Source organism: Hemitrygon akajei, chromosome 19, assembly GCF_048418815.1.
Source record: "Hemitrygon akajei chromosome 19, sHemAka1.3, whole genome shotgun sequence".
Taxonomy (NCBI): domain Eukaryota; kingdom Metazoa; phylum Chordata; class Chondrichthyes; order Myliobatiformes; family Dasyatidae; genus Hemitrygon; species Hemitrygon akajei.
The window spans coordinates 23,897,238-23,920,400 of record NC_133142.1 but is presented as its reverse complement, the minus strand read 5'-3'; the positions used below and the strand labels follow the sequence as shown (position 1 = coordinate 23,920,400).

Here is a 23,163-nt window from a genome sequence, read left to right as displayed (position 1 = left end):
GGATGCTTTTCAGGTTGAAGATCTGTGACCAGTGGTATGGCACAGAGATCCATGGTAAGTCCACATCAATATCAATGACTTGCATCAGAATGGAGATGGCATGGTTAAGTTTGTGGACAACAAAAGTTGGTGGCTTAGTAGATAAAGATTTCAACAGCCATCTAAATCAAATGGGTAAATGGGCCAAAGAATGTCAGATAGAATTTAACCCAAACAATTGGAAGATATTGCACTTTTGACATGTTAAACCAGGGCAGGATTTGCACAATATGTGGTTGAGGCCTGAAAAGTGTTATAGAACAAAGAGACCTGGGTATAGGTACATAGCAAACACGAGGAAATCTGCAGATGCTGGAAATTCAAACAACACACACAAAATGCTGGTGGAACACAGCAGGCCAGGCAGCATCTATAAGGAGAAGCACTGTCGACATTTCGGGCCGAGACCCTTCGTCAGGACTCACGACGAAGGGTCTCGGCCCAAAACGTTGACAGTGCTTCTCCTTATAGATGCTGCCTGGCCTGCTGTGTTCCACCAGCATTTTGTGTGTGTTATAGGTACATAGTTCCATGGAAGTGGAGACAGGGTGGGGAGGCCAGTACTTGGTGCACATGCTTTCATCAGTCAAGGCACTGAGTACAAGAGTTGAGATGTCACATTACAACTGTACAAGTTGTTGTTGAGTGCACCCTTGGGTGCACTGTGTGCTGTTCTGGTTGCCCAGCTTTGGGAAAGATGCCATTAAGCTACAAGGATGCAGAAAAGATTCATAAGGATGTTCTGAGGACAGCAGGGCTCGAGTTACAAGGAGAAGCTGGACAAGCTGAGACTATTTTCCATAGAGGGTGGGAGGCAGGAGGCCAAGCAGGAACTTCCAGGAGGTATATAAAAACTAAATGGTCAATCTCCCCCTCCCCCCCAGGACAAGAAAATCTAAACCTAAAAGGGCACAAGTTTAAGGTGAGGGGAAGATATAAAGGGGTAAGCTCCCCCCCCCCCCCACACCCCCAAGAGAGTGGTGGGTATATGTATTGAGATACCAAAAGAAGTCATAGTGAGATTCCTCTCCTATCCTGGGAGCTTGGTAGTCTTTTACATTTAAAAGACATTTAGACATGTACAGGCATAGGAAAAGGTTCCAAAAGATGTGGACGGAATGGGAATTGCTCAGATAGACAACATACATAGCTAGCATGGATAAAATGGACCAAAGAATCCGATCCTATGCTCAGCCACTGACCAATCCTTTTATGAATTTCTCTCCCCAATTATCCTTCACCTTTCCTACTGCACACAAATCTGTGCACTTTGGCCACCTGAAATCACAAAACCTCCTGAGTGTTGACTCTATTGCCTTCAGCTTTGAGTCCCCAGGATCTGAAAATTTCCATCTAAACTTGCAATTAGTATTCCTATTTAGACTCAAAGTACCAAAACAGCCCATTTCCACCATCAAGAACTCATCTAAACCGTGTCCATTCTCCTGTATCCCTAGTAAAATCAAAGCTTCAGCCTTCAATTAACAGGCAAGCCAAATTATACGAATCTAATTTTACATGATCTAGTTTTTCCGTGTTTGAAGAATTTGCTTCAGTATTTTATTGGATGAAGCTGGCTGAATCTCTAAAGTGTTGTCATACGACCGTTTTAATACCAGTAAGATGAAGCCAAAGGGATTGTCTAAAGGCAGCAGTGTATTAATTAAGCTAGTTTATTAAACAGTTATTTAGAGTTAACATTCAGTTGAATGAACATTAGCTTTGAGTATAAATGCTGCACGAGTTCATTCATTTCAAATCTTAAACTAAACATAAGCAGGAAGGTTTTCAGGCTAATCATTTACAAGAGTAAACCGAACACAGAACAATCCTGGACCTTGTAAAATCCCAACAGCTAAGTGCACAGAGAATTGTACTGATTAGGAGTGTTACACTGCAAGGTTACCTGCTCTGCTGCAATCCACTGAAAAGCAGCTCTTCTGGCCAACAGTGGCAGTGCTGAGACCCGACCCACTGGAGACCACCTTGCTGCTGTCAGAGGAAAACTTGGGAAGACTGCAGTAGGAACTGACAGTTGTTGATTTCGTCACAGATTCTAATATAATGGAGGAGCTTTCATGTGGGCTGCCACTACTTACTAGCCGAGGACCTAGAAAGGAATATAAAAATAGACTATTTAGTCTTTCAAAAGTAGATTGTAATAACTAGACATATTCTGACCAAGAACAAGTCATGGAACAATTTGTCAGAGTCCCACCCTATGCCAATCTAGTTTACACAGCCACCCTGCACCCATGTAGCACTAGAAAACTTTCCTGAGAGGATATTTGTGCCTCTGTGGTTCAAGTGTAACCAGTGCCTCTTATACACACTATCACTACTCCAGAGGAGACTCAATCCTTCCTTCCCCTGCATCAGCCACAAATTCACCAGGTACAATTTCCATTTCTGACCCTACAAGCACATGGCCCCAGATGCAATCCTGAGATCACTATCCTCAAGGTCCTGTTTAACTTCTTTCTCAACTCCCTCTACTCAGTCTGCAGAACCTCAACCCTTGTTTTAACTGTGTCATTTGAACCAGCATGTACAACGGCTGGCCATTCACCCTCCCTGTCAGGCAGCTACTCAGAATATCCTTGACCCTGGCACCCAGGAGACAACACACCATCCTGGCACCTCTTCTGCAGCCACCGAATCTCCAGTCTGTCCCCCCTCTATTGCATCTCCTAATACTATTGTACACTTTCCCCTCTGGGCCTTACAACAAGTCACCGAGCCAGACACCCGACTACTGCTACTAACTCCTGAAAGTACACCTGCCTGAACAATATCAGAGGGGATATACAAGTTAATGAGGACAACCTTCACTGAGGAACCCTGCGCTGCTTACCTAGATAAGTGTGAAGTGGTTCTTTTTGGTAGGTCAAATTTGAAGACAATATAATATTAATGGTAAGGCTCTTGGCAGTGTGGAGGATCAGCAAGATCTTGGGGTCTGTGACCATAAGACACTCAAAGCTGCTGCACGGGTTGACAGTGCTGTTAAGAAGGCCTATGGTGTGTTGGCCTTCAACTGTGGGATTGAGTTCAAGAGCTGTGAGGTAATGTTATAGCTACAAGGCCTTAGTTAGACCCCACTTGGAGTACTGTGTTCAGTTCTGGTCACCTCACCAGAGTGTGAATACTAGAGAGAGGGTGCAGAGCAGATTTACAGGGATGTTTCCTGGATTGGGGAGCATGCCTTATGAGAATAGGTTGAGTGAGCTTGGCCTTTTCTCCTTGGAGTGACAGAGGATGCGAGGTGACCTGGCAGAGGTGTACAAGATGTGTGCACCATGTGGATAATTGATCGTGTAGATAGCCTGAGACTTTTTTCCAGGGCTGAAATGGCTGACACGAGGGGGTGTAGTTTTAAGGTGTTTGGAAGTAGGTACAAGGGGGATGTCAGAGGTAGGTTTTTCCACACAGAGTGGTGGGTGTGTGGAATGCACTGCCAGCTATGGTGGTAGAGGTGAATACAATAGGGTCTTCGAAAAGACTCTTAGATAGGTACATGGAGTTTAGACAAGTAGAGGGCTACGCGGCAGGGAAATCGTAGGCAGTGTCTAGAGTAGGTTAGATGGCTGGCACAACATTGCGGGCTACAGGGCCTGTAATGTGCTGTAGATTTTTATGTTTTTATATTTCTTCCTTCAATTTTCCTGGTGGCTACCCATTTATCTGAAACCTTTGCCTTGGGTGGACCAGCTCAGAAATCTCAGCTATGAAATTATAAAACAATAAAATACTCATATCTCATCTAATATCGATAACAAATACTGTTTCATCACCATATAACTTGTAGGAAAAACGCTCTATAAACAAGTTATTAATATTATTGGTATTTAAACAGTGCTCTAGGTTTCACCACAGTTGTAAACTATAATTCAAATGAGATCAATAAAACACTGTAATGTGAAATCAATAGTACACTGTAATGGCAATGGTACTAAGAGAGAGAAAAAAAACACACACACACACATTAAAGCACTACAAAGGTCCCTCTAGGCTCTTAACTCAGCTGAACAATAAATTACCGACCAGTTTCAGAGAGTTAGTTAACTATAAAACGCTTCTCGCAGAACGAATAGTTTTTAAAATGACAAGTCTGCACTAAGAAACTTGAAATCAAAGTACTTCTTTTCCACCCCTCCCCCGCCAGAGTCCTGGGACAAAGTGCTCCATTCACACAAACCATGCTATTAAGCCATGCTCATAGAAGAGTCAAGATAATATACATGTATCATTGCCAGTAAATCCAATGCAGAATGCTTGGGAGCCAACTGGTTTGACAAATGTCTCATGTCCTGGTTTCATTACCTGTTACTTTTGCCTTGAAAGGACTACCCACAATGTGGTACGGTCCACCATATTTAATTCCAATTTGGTAGTCCCCTGGTGCCATTGGTGTATATAGGACCTTATATCCTTCAGGGCATTCTTGGCATTCCATTTTCACCTTTGACGGGCCATCAATCGCGACTGTAAGTGAGCCTGGGCTGGCATTGACAGTTTTAACAATAAATTCAGACTGGACACCTATAATCAAGGTATGTGATTTGTTAGAGACCAAGAACATAGCCTACTCTCAGCAGCACAATCCAAGTTCCATCCAAAACACAGCGCCTACATTTTAAGAGTAACGTACCCCAACTATTATGCTACTAATACTGATGCATATAGTACATTAGAGTAGGTGTGCAAAAATTAGCATAAATCTTTGTAGCTGTCTTGCTATAAAATTAAAAAGTGAAGTTTGCCTTCACTGTGGTCCTGAAACACATGCTAGCTTGATAATCTAGTTCAATAATACATAGGATTCATTACAATTGCAACAGGAAAAGGCTCCATCTGGTCTCCATCCCATTTCCGCTCCCAAGAGGGACACTAGCACGGATTTCCTGTTGACAACACCAGCCAACAAGTGTGGGCAGTTTAATTTAACTTAACAACAAACAATAACTTTTGCAAAAGGTCATTTAAAACAAAATTACACTTTGGAAGTTTTGTCAACACCAAACTGCTCACCAGCTTCAAGCTAATTGTACAGCAATTTTAAGATTTACAAGTGACACACAGTAACTCACTTAAAAGATTGAAAGCTAAGTACAGCAGTTTTGAAACATAGTCGACTATCCCCATATTACTGTGTGGCATTAGATTTCTAACAGTCAGAAATAGCCTTTAAAGATAGGAAGCAATTCAAAGCCTCCACTGTAGATGCTGATGTTCTCAGAAAAATAGCTTAAAAAATTCAAAGTGGCTTTGTGACACTCTAAAGCTCTTTTGTTCTGTCAGCTCTGAACTCTAACGTTTATAAACAACTACACAATGCTTCTTGATTGAGCTGAACCAATCACTAGAGAGGAAGCTACACTATCAGTTTAGTCATGGGAACAACAATCTGTTTTCCAGAGATAAGTCAGGGGGACAGGGCAAAGATGACTACAATGTGCAAAATGCATTAGCCTTCAAGCCAGCTGCTGTTTTCAATACATATTTTAAAAAATCAAGGTGATCTGTAAACAACTAGCATCCAAACTTGAAAGGCTGCCAGTTTACATACAATTGCTACTTGCAAATGAGGTCTAGGTCAGAAAGGGAGAGATGGACAGCAGGGTCGATGTCAGTAAATACAGGCAGGAGCAAAATAATAGATTCGATAGGGTGAATAGTTTTGAAGTGTGTGTATTTTAATGCTAGGAGCATTATAGGTAAAGGTGATGAACTTACAGCACGGATCAATACATGGAACTGTGATGTTGTGGCCATTGCGAAGACTTGGTTGAGAGGGGAACAGCAATGGGTGCTTGCTTAATGCCCTAGGGTTTCTATGTTTTAGAAAAGACACGAGGGGGAGCTGAACTACCATTTGGGGACAACATCACAGCTGCACTCAGAAGGGACATAATGGAGGGCTTATCCACTGTCTATATGGGTGGAACTCAAACATGGAAAGGGTGCAGTCACGCTGATGGGATTGTACTACAGACCCAACAATAGCCACAGGGACATTGAGGAACAGGTATGCGGCAGATTACGGAAAGGTGTAGAACCAATAGGGTTGTCGTGATGGGACACTTCAACTTCCCCAATATTAACTGGGAAATACTTAGTGCAAGAGGTTTAGATGGGACAGAATTTGTTCAGTGCATTCAGTACTGTTTTTAAAAAAAAAAATCAACATGTAGATAGTCCAACAAGAGGCGTTGTACTGGACCTGAAGAAGACGAGTGGAGTCATCAGGACGCCGTCATGACAGCGTTTTTTTTTAAGCAGGCTTTCTTGTTTTTACAAGGCCGAGTTGCTAGCCGGCTGGATTCCAACTCGGGAGCCTTCACTCCGAGGTCCGGCGGTGATGCCACTACGCCACCAGCCGGCCGGACTGGACCTGGTGTTGGGTAATGAGCCTGGCCAGGTGACCGACCTTTCAGTGGGTGAGCAGTTGGGGAACAGTGACAACTCCTTGAGATTGCTATTGATAAGATCGAGTATGGACCTTGCAGGAGACTATTAAATGGGAGCAGCTCCAATTATGAGAGCTGGAATTGCAGAGTAAATTGGGAACAACTGATTGCGGACATGTGAAGGGTCTTTAAAGATCAACTGCACTGAACACAGGACAGGCACGCTCCAGTCAGAAGGACAAGGCTGGCAAGGTAAGAGAACCTTAGATGGCAAGAAAGGTGTTGAATTTAGGAAGCTGAAATCAAACAGAACTTTTGTGAATTATGTAGAAGCCAGAAAAATCACTCAAGGGGATTATGGAAGCCAGGAAGGGCCATGAAAAGTTCTTGGCAAGTAGGATTAAAGACAATCCCAAGGCATCAAGAGCAAGAGGATAACTAGAGAGAGAGAGTAGGACCACTCAGGTATAAAGGAGGGAGGGAAAACTTTTTCCTGGATGTAGAGGGTGTGTACAAGGTCCTTAATAAGTACATCATGGAGCAGGACATGGAAAACAGGGAGATTAGTCCCGAGCGTACTGGTATGCTAGACATTGAGGTAAAGGAAGAGGTAGTGTTGGGTCTCTTAAAGAGAATTAAGCTGGATAAGTCCCCAGGGCCTGATGGGATATTCACCAGGTAATTGTGAGGGGCAAGAGAAGAGACTGCTGGGGCCTCCTCTCTAGTGGTGTCCTCCCTAGCCACAGGCAATGTCCTGGAGGACTAGCGAGTCGCTAATGTTGCTCCATTATTCAAGAAGGGAGCCAGGGATAATTCTGGAAACTACAGAACAGCGAGCCTCACATCAGTGGTAATGAAGTTACTGGAGAGAATTCTTCGGGAGAGGATTTATGAGCATTTAGAAAACCATGGCCTAATTGGAGAGAGCCAGAATGGCTTTGTGTTTCTGACGAATTTGATTGAGTTGTCTGGTGAGGTGGCGAATGTGATTGATAAAGGTAGGGCTGTGGATGTTGTCTACATGGGCTTTGGTAAGGCACTTGACGAGGTCCCCCATGGGAGGCACATCCAGAAGATTAAGATGCATGGGATCAATGGTGAATTAGCCATTTGGGTTCAGAACCAGCTTGCCCCATAGAAGAGAGAGGGTAGTGGTCAAAGGGATTTATTCTAGTTGGAGATCTGCAGGGATCTGCACTGGGACCCCTGATGTTTGCAGAAGACTGGCAGAGAATACAGTAGGATATAAATCAGTTGCAGATATGGGTGGAGAAATGGCAGACAGAGTTTAACCTGGTCAAATGTGAAGTGTTGCACATTGGTAGGTCAAATGTGAAGAGACAGCACACTGTTAAGGGTGAGAGTCTTAGTGTTGATGAACAGAGGGAACTCGGTGTCCTAGTTCACAGCTCCCTGAAAGTGTCTACATCGGTTGATAGGGTGGTTAAGGCGGCATATAACCTGCTTGCCTTTAATAGTCAAAGCACTGAGTTCCAAAGTCAGGACGTTATGTTGCTGCTTTATAAAACTCTAGTTAGGTTGCAACTGGAGCAGGGTCTCCCGACATTTATTTATGCCATGGACCCCTACAACTCACAGAGAGGTCTGTGGACCCCAGGCTAGGAATCCCTGATCTGGAGTACTGCCTCCACTTCTGGTCACCCCATTATAGGAAGGATGTCGAGGCTTTGGGGAGGGTGCAGAAGAGGTTTACCCGGATGATGCCCGGATTGGAGGGCATAGACAAACTTGGGTTGTTTTCTCTGGAGTGGCAGAGGCTGAGGGGAGATCTGACAGAGGATTATTTCAGAGAGGCATAGACAGACCATCTCTTTCCCAGGGCTGAGATATACAATACCATAGGGCATGCATTTAAGGTCAAAAGGGTAATTTCGAAGGAGATGCCAGGGACATTTATCTTTTTCAAAATGGTGGTGGAAAGGCAGTTACGCAGAAAAATCAGACACTCAAGAGGTGCTTATATTGGCACATGAATGTGAGGAAACTCAAGGAAATGGACATTGTTCTGCAACGGGGATCGGTTTAGTTGTCAATTTGATCACCAATTTAATTGGTTTGGCACAACATTGTGGGCTGAATGGCCTCTTCCTGGGCTGTACTGTTCCATTCTAGACAGTTTCTTAATGAAACTTTAAATACTAATTTGGCAATACCAATGACAGAGAATCATCTAAGATAGAGAGAAACACACAGTCAATGGCTCAGATAAAGATTCTATTTACCATTTTACCCAGTATCTAATCCTTAATCAACAATACAGATGGGGCTCTAGGCATATTACTAAATGACCATATCACGACCGATTGCAAACCAAATTTGGCACTCTGCGTAATGTGCTATACAAATGCATCGGTTCACTGCAAACAGTCCATGACAATTCAATTGCAGGAGGACCAAGGAAGCAGTTTGGTCAGACAATAATGCGAAGCACAGAGGATTCATTTCCAAAGTACAGAAAATTTTATTCTATGGCACCATACAAAATAGTGAAGGAACTGAGCACGACAGGCAGCAATTATGGAACAAAATAAACTGCTGATGTTTTGGCCAAGACCCTTTATCAGACTCTTGATCAGATCCTGAAGGGACCTGGCCCAAAATGCTGCCTGTTCATTTCTCTCCATCAATGCTGCCTGACCCTCCGAGTTCCTCCAGCATTTTGTGTATGTTGCTCAATATTTCCAGCATTTACAGAACCTTGTGTCTCTGATTTACTGTATAGTATCCCAGTTAGAGATCACAATTGGCAACTTAAGTTCTGACCTGCAAATATATGTGAAAGATAGACACAGCAAGCAGAGAAAAATGCAACTTTGCCAATAGTGAGAATGCAACAATGAGTATAAAATAAATTCACCTGGAATAAACTTTAAACTGCTCAAAGGCCAGTGGTGACTCAGTAACATTAAAAATTAAGATTTATTGGTTTGAAAAAAAATGCTTTTATGAGGAAAAAGTCTGGAATAAAAACTCAAATATACAGTTTGAGAACTAATAGAAAAATAACGATGGGGGTGGTAGGGGGCAGCAAGATCATAAAACTCACTGCTAAAACACAACCCTGGTGTATTGAAAAGGGAGGCTAGAGTTTCTATAGGGAAGGGCAGAAGTTGTAAAGTTTATGAAGCTGGGAGCTTGAGTATAGGCTTCAGCAGGGAACAATGGACCAATGATCTATCTTAGTGCTATGGATGCTGTATCATTTGATGCAATTCCCAATGGAGACTCCAGAAAAAACTATTTTAACCCTGCTTTAGGCAGACACTAGATTTCCACTCCAATTTTTCCGTTTAAGACACATGGAAGATAAAACAAGCAGAGAAACCTGGGCAGGGTGGATAAACAAGTGAAGACATGTACAAATGAGATAAAAACTGATTAAGTGCAAGGACCTTTCACATTGTTCTCAGGATAGCCTGACAGAGTACTGCCAAAGTGTAGGGAACAGCAGTAAACCTGCAAGAAGTGAATCCCACAAAAGCAATTTTCATTGAGATACTAAAACTGGGCATGACGGTATTGGCACTATACTCTCCCTACTGCTCTCTGGAAGGGCATGCATGTCCATTTGGGAGAGCAGACATCAGGTCAAAATAGACATAGCTCTGCCTTCATCCATCAAGAAAATACTGACATAGATAAACAAGGGTCTCGTGCGGCTATGTCAACAGTATTCCCCCCCCCCCCCCCCCGCCAATAGATGCTGCCTGGCCTGCGGAGTTCCTCCAGCATTTTGTATGTAAACTGCCATAGAAGTGGTAATTCTACGGCTGAAACTCATCTAGCAAATGTGTTAACTGGAGGGCAAATGAATTGCAATCAGAGTTCCATTTTAAAGTAGAAACAGCAATCAGACTCTCAATAGAATAACGTTAAACTTATTCAGATCTGCCAGGAGATCTCCATGCAGAAAGTGGAAATTAACATCAAGGGGATCCTGTGCAATTTTAAACCCTGTGAAGTCCTGGCTGGACAACGCATTGAACTATCATGATAAAAATCTTAAAAATACCTCACATAAAATATAGGGCAACTAAAGCTACAAAGTTCCCAACTTTGCAAATATCTTTCTTCCCCGAAAGAGCTATACCTTGGCTTCCCATATATGGTTCTTTCCCAGTAATTAATCAGCGTCAAGATACTTTCCTGTTTAGAAGACTGGAGCTATTTATGCAAAACCAAGGTATGAATAGAGAATAAGGCAATAGCAAAGAGTGACTGGCAGGAGGCAAAATAATCAATGCTCACATTGCAAAAGAAAATCTTGGATCAGCATCTTGCCATTTCCCCCCCAATGAGTCACAGCCTTATTTCTTCGAGGGAATACTGAAGCTGTTAGTAGTTAATTTATAGGGAACTGTGTGGCTGCAGGTTCCCCTCCAGGTACAAATTCAGTCTGGGTTAAAGAAATGAAAGAAAGGGCTCCTTTTAAAAGGGGACAAAAAAAAATAGAATAACATGGCTCAATACAGAACAAGTTTATAGTTTCTGAAGCAGCATGGATGGTTAGTGTCAGGAGAAGGAAACAGATGGAATTCAGTAGAAAATCAAGTTGAAGGCTTGACATTTGTTTAAAGTGCTTAATGGATTATTTTATAAATAAATGCTACACAATGCACAACATCTCAAAGCTCTCAATTGTGTACCAATTTGATAAAAACATACTGTAATTAGTCTCATATCCTGACCACTGTCCAGCAAAGACTGATTATTGCAAATTTATTAATATTAAAAGTTTACACAGCATGGGAGAGTGAAGTTTCAGGTGTAAAACTTCCTTGAATGAGGTAATTACAATATATTGATACTGGACCATTCGTGAGCTCAGTTTTTTTTTCCCTGAGTGTTTTTAATGACCACTTTCAGAAATAGAGTGTAAGTACTGGAAGCAAAAGTGCTCCATGGACAATGTGAGCTGCCAGAAGATTTTACTGACATTGATCAAGTTAAAGATACCCTAGTACACTGTGAATAAACCTGCTGCTCTTCTGCGTACAGCTGTGTGAGATTTTTGACCGCCCAAGTTGGCAGATGGAGCTGCAATTCAAAAGGCGTTCAGGTTGCACTTGACTGACGCGCAAGCCTCTGGATTGAAAGTGAGATTGTCGGAAGAATTTCTGGAGTAAAAGTCTTGATAAATGTACCAAGAAGGGAGATGACATCAGTGATTGCACATGCCTATTTAAGCACGTTCCTCCACTGAGCCTAATACCCCAAATAATTGCACTGAACTTTGCTGCTTGAAGCCTCAGGTTTTGTTAAAAGCAGCCTTCATTGTGAATGAGCATGTGCTCCTGTTGATGTGTCACTCACTGACACTGAGATGACACAAAAAGTTTGGTCATAACTTGGCTTAAAGTTCACAAATTCTCCGCAAGCGTGCTCTAACACTGTACCACCTTTACAGCTGTCTATTCTGATCCAAGTACAAAGAAATAGCATTATTTCACTGCCAAAAAAGTACTGCATTTCACAATAGTATATACCAGACCAAAGACAAAAAAGAAAAAAGGTACGAGACATTTTAACCCATGTAGCAGCATGAGTGTCTTACCAGTGCTTCCTCGTTCAAGACCTGATCCATAAGCTGTAACTAGACCTGGATCTCCTGTCTGCCCGGGTTCACCAACTCGAACCTTGAATGGACTACCTGTGATGTGCTTCCCATTGAATTTGACATCAATAGAATGAACACCATTCTCGTGAGGGAGGAATCGAATAGCATACTTGTCTGTAACAAACACCATTAAGAAATGAATTTTTAAACCAAACATTTAGCAACGTGACCAATATTTATATTCCAGAGGCAAACACTATAGAGAGGAACTCAATACATGCTCCATAAAATATACATTTCATGAAAAAGGTAAAGGGCTATGCTCAGCTTCCAAGTAAAACAGTCAAAAATCAAGCTTAAGCATTCAATATTCTGGCTAATATCATACCTCCAGTACACAGGGGAGTTATCATAGCCTTGGCAGTAGTTGAGAACCATGTGCTATGTTTTCACCCCTTATCCAACCTTCCCCTCCCTCCCCCCACAGCATTACCATGAGGAGTGGGCTGTGAAGGAGAGCGGCTCAGCACTGGAGAGAAGAATGGAACAGACCTCATGCAAAAATAATCAAGAGCGGTTCATAATGTCTTACCTGGCTCTATCTGCGAGACATGCGTATCCTCCACGGCCCCAGATGGACTATGAACTTTGGCATCAATTAAACCCTTAGCACCATTCAGCCGCACAGCAAACGACACGGGTTGATTAACTTTTAAACCTGACTCCTGGAGGTGAATCGCAAACACTTCATTGCACTTTTACAAAACACGTAGAACAACACAGCATAGTCGCATTTGCTACCCACTTGACTCTCTGCCATTTACTTCATCGTAATGAATGATAGGACTAATTCAACCACATACTAAAAATGCACCTAGAGCATCCAAAATGGCCAGAGCAAGACAGGGTTTCTTAACTTGCCTTAGTTTCCTCGTAGGAAGGAAAAGTCCTTGACAGAACAAAGTTCATGGAAAAGAAAGCCATTGCTGCCTGTTTTTGAACAGAAGAAAGTCCTGCAGGCAACCAATGAGTTTTAAGTTATAACCCCAACCACTAAAATGGTACATAGAGGCATGCAGAGATGAACGAACCTGTAGAGTACTGTTAGCAACTTGTGCAGTGTAGATACTTTGGTAACGGAATAAGTAATGAAAGATCTCAACTCAAAATATGGGATTGAAATGTCAGCAATGCGACTGTTTTAGATCTTTAACCCACTTCAGAGTTTGAAGTTAAAAGACTACAGCCTGCTAAAGAAATACCATGATCAGGAGCCAGTGACAAATCACTTCACAAAGACCAACATTAAAGACAAAGACACACACACAAAATGCTGGAGGAACTCAGCCGGCCAGGCAGCATCTGTGGAAAAGAGTAAGCAGTTGACATTTCAGGCCGAGACCCATCACCAGGACTGGAAGGGAAGGGGAGAAGACAGGTTAGGAAGGTGCGGGGAGCGGTGAAGTAAAGAGCTGGGAAGTTGATTGGTGAAAGAGTAAGGTGCTGGAGAAGGAGGATCTGATAGGAGAGGACAGGAGACCATGGAGGAAAGGGAAGGAGGAGCACCCAAGGGAGGTAATGGACACGTAAGGAGATGAGGAGAGGGAAACAGGAATGGGGAATGGCAAGGGTGGGGGGGTTATTGCTCTTAAAACCTGACAGCAGTAGAGCAGACCACGGACTGGCACATCGGAAAGGGAATGGGGAGTAGTACTGAAATAGGTGGCCACCGGAAAATCTCACTTTTTCTGGTGGACAGAGTGCAGGTGCTTGGTGAAGCAGTCTTCCGATCTACGTCGGGTCTCACTGATGTACAGGAGGCCACACTGGGAGCACCGGATACAGTAGATGACCCCAACAGATTCAGAGGTGAAGTGTCGCCTCACCTGGAAGGACTGTTTGGGGCCCTGAATGGTAGTGAGGGAGGAGGTGCAGGGGCAGTTGTAGCACTTGTTCCAGTTGCAAGATTAAGTGCCAGGAGGGAGATCAGTGGGGAGGAACAATTGGACAAGAGAGCCTCGTAGGGAGTGATCCCAGCAGGAAGTAGAAAGGGGGCGCGGGGAGAACAGGAAAAGACATGCTTGGTGGTGGAGATGGCAGAAGTTTCGGGGACTAAAGTTTCCCTTTATGCTGATGACTTACTACTTTTTCTTTCAAATCCGTCTACATCCTTACCTCCAATGTTTTCACTTCTTGATCAGTTTAGCCAGTTCTCTGGCTATAAACTTAATTTACATAAGAGTGAACTTTTCCCAATTAATAAAGAAGCACAAGAATTAACTTTTCGTGATCTCCCTTTTAAAGTAGTTCATAATCAATTTACTTACCTTGGGATTACAGTCACAAGGAAGTTTAAAGATCTCTTTCGTGAAAATTTTGCCTATCTTTCATATACTATAAAACACAGTCTGTTACAATGGTCACCTCTATCTATGTCTTTGGTAGGTTGTATCAATGTTGTTAAAATGTATGTTCTCCCTAAACTTTTATATTTATTTCAATCAATCCCAATTTTTATTCCTAAATCTTTTTTTGATTCCTTAGACTCTATTATTTTGTGATATCTGTGGAAGAATAAACGCTCTAGAATTAATAAAGTTTATCTCCAAAAATCTAAAAAAGAGGGTGGCATGGCTTTACCTAACTTTCGTTTATATTATTGGGCAGCCAATATATGTTGTGCTACCTTTTGGTCTTTTTTCCATGGCCAACCCGAGTGCCCTAATTGGGTGGCAATGGAGTTGAGTTCCACTAAAGATTTATCTATCTCTGCACTTCTTGGCTCTGTACTCCCTAGTAGTTTGTCCAGATTAATTGTTAATCCTCTTGTTAGACACACTTTGCGTATATGGGCTCAGTTTAGGAAGTTTTAAGGTTTCCATGGTTTTTCCTTTTCTAGCCCTATCTTACATAATCACCTTTTTTTACCTACTACGTATGATTCAGCATTCCATGATTGGTATAGGAAGGGCATTAGACATTTTGAAGATCTTTTTATTGATAATCGCTTCGCATCTTTTCAACAGCTCTCTGCTAAGTTCAATCTGCCCAATGCTCATTTTTTTTAGATATCTCCAAGTTAGACACTTTATTAATCCTTTAATTCCTAACTTCCCTGAAATGCCTGAGAAATATGTTATGGATTTCTTTCTTTCTATTAATCCACTAGGTAAAGGTTTAGTATCATTTATTCGTGATAAATTAGCATTCTTACAGCGTGCCCCTATGGATAAAATTAGAATCGCTTGGGAGCATGATTGAAATATCTCCTTATCTGATGAGACTTGGGATTCGATTCTCAAATCGGTTAATTCAACCTCTCTTTGTGCTCGCCATTGCCTTTTACAGTTTAAGATTGTTCATAGAGCCCATATGTCTAAATCTAAACTATCTCGATTTTACCCTAACATTAGTCCTCTCTGTGATAAATGCAAAAGGGGCGAGGCCTCTCTCATTCATATGTACTGGTTTTGTCCTAGCTTGGAGAAATTTTGGAAAGACATCTTCATAGCGTTATCTTATATTCTGAATCACCACCTAGAACCTAACCCTTTAATTGCTTTGTTTGGTTTTTTGGGTGAGACAGATTTACGTCTGAGTTCGACTAAGTGTCGAATATTATCTTTTGCTTCTCTCCTGGCTAGACGTTTAATCCTCCTTAGATGGAGGGATGTTGCCCCGCCCACGCATGCTCAATGGCTTAATGATATTATGTCCTGCTTAGACCTTGAAAAAATTCATTATTCAGTTCTTAATTCGGATACAAAGTTCCATAAGGTCTGGGGACCTTTTATTGAGTACTTTCATAACCTTCCTCTTAACTAAGGTTTGTTTTTTTTCAGTCCCTTGCTTTCAGCTCCTTTTCTGTTGGTAGTAGGCATTAATATCTTCTGTTGCTAAGTGTATTTACAGTTTTGGGGGTTTGAATGTCCTGATGTATACTCTCTAGATTGTGTTGTGGTTGGTCTGGAGTTCTTTTTTGTTGCGGGGCTTGGGGAGGATACTAATTTTACATATCTTCAATTTGGGTGCTTTCTCAATTATCTTCCTTTGTATTATATTATTATTGTATGTTTATTTTTGCACTGTATTAATGTTCTTCATTTTGATCTGGGTTTTTTTTATCTGTAGCGATGTAGAAAATGTATTAAAAAACTAATAAAAAAAAGTTTCGGGGACATATGATAGATGTGGAGGCTAGCGGGTGGTAGACGAGGACAAGAGGAACCCTGTCACCAGTGTGGCGTCGTGAGGATGGGGTGAGGGCAGGTGTGTGGGAAATGGAAGACTTGCGGGTGAAGGCAGCATTGATGGTGGAGGAAGGGAAGCCCCTTTCTTTGAAGGAGGACGACGATATCTCAGTTGTTCTGGAATGAAAAGCCTCATCCTGACAGCAGATGTGGCGGAGACCGATGAACTGAGAGAAGGGGGTGGCTTCTTTTTAAAAAAACAAGTGACAAGCTGGGAAGAGGTATAGTCCAGATAGCTGTGAGTCAGTGGGTTTATAAAAAAAATCAGTAGATGAACTGTCTCCAAAGATAGAGACAGACAGATTGAGAAAGCAGAGGGAATTGTCGGAAATGGACCAGGTAAATTTGAGTGCAGGGTGGAAGTTGGGAGGTAAGGTTGATAGAACTTAACTTAGACTTCATTGTGCAATATACTGTTTAACTTAACAGATTTGCTGTCTTGCTGAATAAATGACAACTTTAAATTAGAGTTTAATGTGGGCTGTGTAAATGAAATGTAAAAACAATGATTCAGCCTCTAGTTCAGCAGGTAGTATTATGTGGTAATGAGTAGAGAACTTGGTTCAAGAGCAATTTTTTTGACAGAACAATTTGGCATCTCAAGTTCATAATGTCAAACAGCTGGGGTTGGCTGCAGCCAAAAATCTATCGTGTTCTGCTAGGTTAAGTTATGGAATTAATTTGAGTAGAGCAAGAATAGGAAACTGTTTGCAAATTTCAGGTCCATGTTGAGTTTTGAAATATTGCGATACGAAAGCTTACGGTTCTCAAGACTGATGAATTCAGAAATCAAGAAAGCAATTACTTCCCTTACCCATGCCAAATTGGACAAGCAATGAGCAAGTAAGCACACATTTTAATTTATAAAAGGAATACTGCATGTCAAAAGCAGTTTGCTTGTATTTCAGTTTAGGGCTTATAACGATTTTCTAAACTTTGCCACACACTATTTTTTTTTAAAAAAAGTTTTGTACTCAACAGTAGGAACCCGGAGTCCATCAGCACCAAGCATGTGTGACAGCTAAAGTCAGCCATCACACTACTCAGCCATGGAAACATGTCGTAAACTTTGCTACACCACAATTCCTTGAAATACTGTATTTTGTGTTAAAACACGGAAGAATGAGGTTGGGTTGGGGAACCTACAGATTAAATGTGGTTAAAGAGTTGAGCTTGCCCTTTCACGTGAAAATGGTTATGACCTGCACTTGTATTTTAACAATTATTGCCAAAACTTCTGAAAACACAAGTATGATATATCTTATTCCTTTGGAATAATAGATTTGGGATTCTTCAGTTTGTTAGCTAGAAGATGCAATGTTGTTTTCCATCTACAGATATGCAACAACTTCCCTACAAAGAGAACAAAGCACTGAAAAGTCTCTAACAACTTCCATACGAGGCAGAAAGCTGGGTGTGTAGTCTTTGATTAATTGCTGGTGCTAGTCTTAAATTACTGGTTACAATATCCAAGCCAGTGCATTTCCATATTTCAATATGGCGTTACACTTAAACCAAAACGTGTTCCAGCAGTATTCGAGATCCGGTTCAAAATCAAGCCAGGGTACACAAAACCAACTTCACGTTACCTGTTACTATTAGTTGTTGCTAAATGGTTGAAGAGGAGTTACCTTGTTTGGTAATCAGTTTGAAACTACTTATTGTTAGCTTCATTTGGTTTAAAGTTGTGCACTCAAACCCTAGCAGCAGCAATTTCAGTTTTAGCTTCCAATGTGTATTACACAACTTAATCAACATTTGTGAGCTCTTAATTCTCTTCAACCTTTTAGCTTGTTACTGATATGCATCTTGCAGGTATGCTGTTAAAAACCTTTAAATGAGACACAAGGAAAACATCTAGAATGTTAAACGGCAGACAGTGAACCCCTTCTTACACATACATTAAAAGGTCACATCTATGTAAAGCTTCTATCTCGCTGCAGACACCCAGAACTGAACTAAGTTCAAACCTGCATCATGGCATATTATTAACCGAAAAACTCCTACAAAGCAAGAACAGTGATCTGCTGGACAAGTTTGAGAACTAGTGCCAAGCAGAAACTATCAAGCAGAGGATCACGTTAATGACCTCATTGATCCTATTATAGTATTTTATATTCAAAGAAACGGACAAACCGAATGTCCTGTGACTTGAAATTATTTTTAAGTTTTATTTCCCAAAAGACTTTACAAAATTGTTTAGTTGAATTTCAGCTTATCATTACTTTAAATCTTTCCCTTGAGATACATTTCAGTCTGCAAACACCATCTTCTATACAAAACATCCTCAAATGTCAAGATCAAATTAGATTAGCTAGCTACAAAGAGAGAAGTGTACACAAGCGTGACTGATCTCATTTTCCAGAAGAACTTCTCTGCTAGCATTAAATTTTTACCCTTTCAATGTTAATTAAATTGAACTATTCTTTTAACCCCCCCCCCCCCCAAAAAAGCACAATTTGACCAAAAAGGGGAAGCCTACAGGATGATTGCTATTCACACTTAAGCACAACTTCTGGAAGGAGTACACCAGAACTACAGATATTTACACTAGAAATGCTAAATTAAAACCTCAACAGTATCCTGCAGGCAGCTCCGTTCTGAAATTCAAAATAAGCTATGCAATCAATTATTTGCATTAATTTACTCCCTTATTCTCTACACCATTTCATATTTAAACGTGATGACCTAATATCACACCCATTTGTGACCTCTGGATGTGCAGTAGGGGGCCACAGCCAGGGAGCAGATATTTTCTTATGTCTCACCTGAAGACTAGTAACAGTAAGTCTGCTTGCATCTTCTGACGAAGCAGTGATGGGAACAATGAAGGGGCTGTCAGGGATGTACTCATCGTTGAACTTGATGGACACTTCATAGTCACCTGTAACAAAACAGACATGTAACTACCTTAAAATATAGAAATCATGCAAGGTGTATAACAGATCTTAATCACATTTAATATTCTTCATGTTTGTTAGGAATGGTGGGCTGGAGATATGGCTCTATCAAAAGGAGGTGTAAGGAGCTCCTTCCCTCCACTAGCCTACGGGTCATCCTTGGACAAAATCTAGCACCCCGATCAGGGTCACATGAAGCTATGGGAGCTGCCATTGCGTATCACAAATCCTGGTTATGTGAACACTGATGCCAAGCAGACAATCTCTGAAGAGTATTGAGAATGGCTGAGGTCACCCATCTTGTAAAGACACTACCCAGAAGGCAATGGCAAACCACTTCTGTAGAAAAGATTCGCCAAGAATGATCATGGTCATGTAAAGATCATGATCACCCACGTTATACAATAAAGCACATAATGAATGAGTTAGGATACATAGGAATGTACTGAACAATACATTCATCTTTGAGGATTTAACCATTTATCTTATTCAGACAGATTAACTGTTTGCAGAATATTCAGTTTACCATTTTTATGAATATGAAATGCATAAAGGCATCAACTTATTAGTTCATTAATAGGTGACTCTCTACTGGATGGTTTCTGTTTGACACGGGATCTCAAACCTGCTATTATTATAATGTACAAGTTCTGCATTGCCAAATGCTACTGATTGTGACGTTGATGCAATTAATACAGAATTATAAAATAAGGTTTATACCATAAATGCTTGCATACCTTCAGTAACTCTGTACAAGTCCAAAACTACACCAGGTCAAACCAAAGTCAACAGCCAAAAAATAAGGACCAAAGAAAAGTTTAACTTGAAGAAAGACAGCCCATAACTTCGAGTGGAATCATCGGGACGCCTTCTTGATGGCATTTTTCTTTTAGCAGGCTTTCTTATCTTTACGAGGCCAAGTTGCTAGCTCGACACCCAACACGGATGGAAAGCGTGCAAGGGGGCCGGCTGGATTTGAACACGGGAGCCTTCGCTCTGGAGTCTGGCACTGATGCCACTACGCCACCAGCCGGCTAGCCTAACCTGAGGGAGTATTTAATTCTTTTGGCCGGGGCTGACAGTTATGAAGAGATAGAGTGGGGAATTCCAAGAGTTTAATCCTTTGGTAATGATATAATCAACAATAAGAGGTTACAGGGAGAAGGCAGGAGAATACAGTTGACAGGGAAAGTAAGTCACCCATGATGGAATGGTGGAGCAGACCTGATGGGCAGAATGGCCAGATTCTGCCCCGTTGTCTTATGGCCTAATAATCAAGAACCTCAAATGTAGTGGGAGAGTGTAAGATTGCGAAGGAGAAGCAAGAGCATTGAATGATTTGAAAACAAGGATGAAGGAGCAAACATGGTATAAATCAGAATGGAAAATGCTGGTAAAGTTCAGGTCCAGCAATAGTGGAAAGAGTAACAGTAATGTTTCAGGTATAGGACTCTCTATTAAACTATCTACCCTCATATCCTATCAAATTCTTCCTGCCCTACATGGGCGAATTCCCACATTAGCCTTTGAACCCACAAAACTGGAGTGGAAGTCATCATCCAAAGGAGGGGCTGTCCAAGGAAAGATGCATAATTTTACACAAGTAGAGAAAGAGGCATAAAGAAATCTCTCCTCATCTCCCTTCTTTAGATCAGAGGTGAGGAAAGATTTCTTTAGTCAGAGGATGGTGAATCTGTGATTAGGTTCTCAATTAGTCAAGGCATCAAAGGTTATGGAAGGTGGCATAGTGGAGTTAAGGGGTATAAAAAAAATCAGCCATGATGTAATGGTGGAGGGGTCTTGATGGGCCAAATGGCTTAATTCTTTTATGTCTTATGACAGAGTTTTGGTTCAGTTATGTTTTCTGCTGTGGTTGTTAACTAGGGTTAAGAGGATAAAACTGAATATCACAACTAAGTCAATGCCTTTTATTGGCTGATGCATTTTAATGTTATATTTATAAATCAGCAAGCCCAGCCAAAATGGTAAAGAAATCTGGAGAGAGAGAATTCTGAACATGAGAAACTCTGCAGATGCTAGAAATCCAAAGCAACACACAAAATGCTGGAGAGGTAGCAACCTACTGAAAAGTAAACAGCCCACGTTTTGGGCTGAGATCCTTCACCAGTCCTGATGACGGGTCTCGGTCTGAAACGTTGACTGTTTACTCTTTTCCATGGATGCTGCCTGGCCTGCTGAGTCCCTCCAGCATTTTGTGTGTGAGCCCGGAAGGGCAAAGTGACCAAAATGATGCACAGTCAGAGGAGTGAAGGCATTTTTCTTCAGAAGCTGATGATGCACATTGTGATTAGGTCTCATGACAAAAGGTAAAAAAATCTAAATTCAGATGAATCTATTCACCCTTGAAAAAACAATTCTGGATTACAAACATCTACAGACTTACTCACCAGGCTCCTGTGTAATGTATGACACACCACAAGATCCATCCTTTCTGTCTTCAAAGGATATCTCTGCTCTGCTGGGTCCTTCCACAGCTATGGACAGTCCACCTGCGCCAGCTTCTCGTGTCCAGATACTGAATTCAGCTGTGAACAAGTATTGCAAGAAATAATTTCAATCTTTTAGCATTTCTTGTATACTTCAACTTCGAGTTTAACTGATGGACTATTTGAATTATGTTTACTCCTCTTTTAAAGATATGAACTGCCATGCAAAGTAGAAGGTTTATATTCAAGTCCCCGACTGACTAAATAGCAAGGAGCTAAATTTTATTACTCTCAGGAGGCCAGGCCCATTTCAAATTCCACCCATTTCCTTCAAGAGGACCACAACCTTGTCATGGTTTGGAGGCTTGTGTGCCTCAATGACCTGGAGAGCCATGTAGCCTAGAGTCAGGACTTTGTGCTTTGACTCCTGGTAGGGGCACCTATGCCAATCAGGTCAAAGGATAGAAGGCCAGACCAAGAGTGGTCCACCATTCCTCTGAGTTTGGGGATTCAGCTCAGGGCTAACAACCATGACTGGTCCAAAAAAAAAAAGTTACGGAAACAGCAAACTAGAAATTAGTGTCCTAAACAGCAGCGGTCTAAGAGAAAGCTATACAACACCTGATGGAAGAAATCTTAAGCTTCAAGATACTAATTCCTGATCCATTGGGCACTACCGCCATCAGCACAGGATAACCATCCTGCTTCCCCTTCAAGTTTCTCAGTTGGAATTATAGTCAAGTTGCATCAACATAGACAAATGATCCCAATGTTTAGGCAGGTGGCAGACCCACCTAGAAAGTACAATGTGGTGCTGGTACTTGGGAGCTTTGGCAAACAATTGGGCAAGTTCCTCTTCCAAAAAAATTCAGCTTCACACAAGATTACGTAGGTGTGAGACGAGAGCTCTTGAACCAATACTGTTAACATTGCGCTGATTAACACAGCGAATAAACCAGAAGCAGCAAGGGGAGGATTGACCTGGTGAACCCGAACCCGAACCCGAACAGAACATGTGGATAAAAATAAACTAGAGAGTCAATATTAGCGTCTTAAAAAAAAAGTCAAAGGAAAAACTTGACAATGATTGCCAAACAAACTTTGTGCACCAGGATTGTTAATATGTACTTGCCATGTTCAAATATTGTTCCACATGGAAACACTTAGTATGCCGTTCACGTGGTCTTTTGTAACAAACCAAGAGAAATCTTTCAACCAGAAGTAACAAACTACATCATAACCAGAGGCGACATCAGGAACTTACCTGGGACTCCTACTACGCCTCGTTCAAGCCCTGGGCCACCGGCTCGCACTTTTCGAGCTCCTCCTTCACCAAGTGGTCCCACCGTGAATTGGAAAGGACTGCCAGGGACATGCCGATTTCGATATTTTACACTGACCGTGTGCACACCCATCTCTTGTGGCACAAATCTGACACAGTAGATGTGGTTGCTACTTTCCGTGATCTCTGCTTCGTTAATCTTTCCAGAGGGACTGGTCACTTGAGCAGACATGTCGTGGACATCAATTTCTATGGAG

At 41.7% G+C, this 23,163-nt stretch overlaps 1 protein-coding gene across 1 annotated transcript in view; it reads right to left on the bottom strand.

Moving 5' to 3' along the window:
• The window catches only part of LOC140741828 (filamin-B-like), a 162,284-nt gene that overhangs the window by 3,478 nt on the left and 135,643 nt on the right, over window positions 1-23,163 (bottom strand). The window contains 7 exon segments of the mRNA XM_073072270.1: window positions 1,946-2,149; window positions 4,363-4,581; window positions 12,025-12,201; window positions 12,620-12,752; window positions 19,046-19,161; window positions 21,586-21,723; window positions 22,889-23,155. Of these exon segments, the coding sequence (XP_072928371.1) occupies window positions 1,946-2,149; window positions 4,363-4,581; window positions 12,025-12,201; window positions 12,620-12,752; window positions 19,046-19,161; window positions 21,586-21,723; window positions 22,889-23,155 (1,254 nt within the window).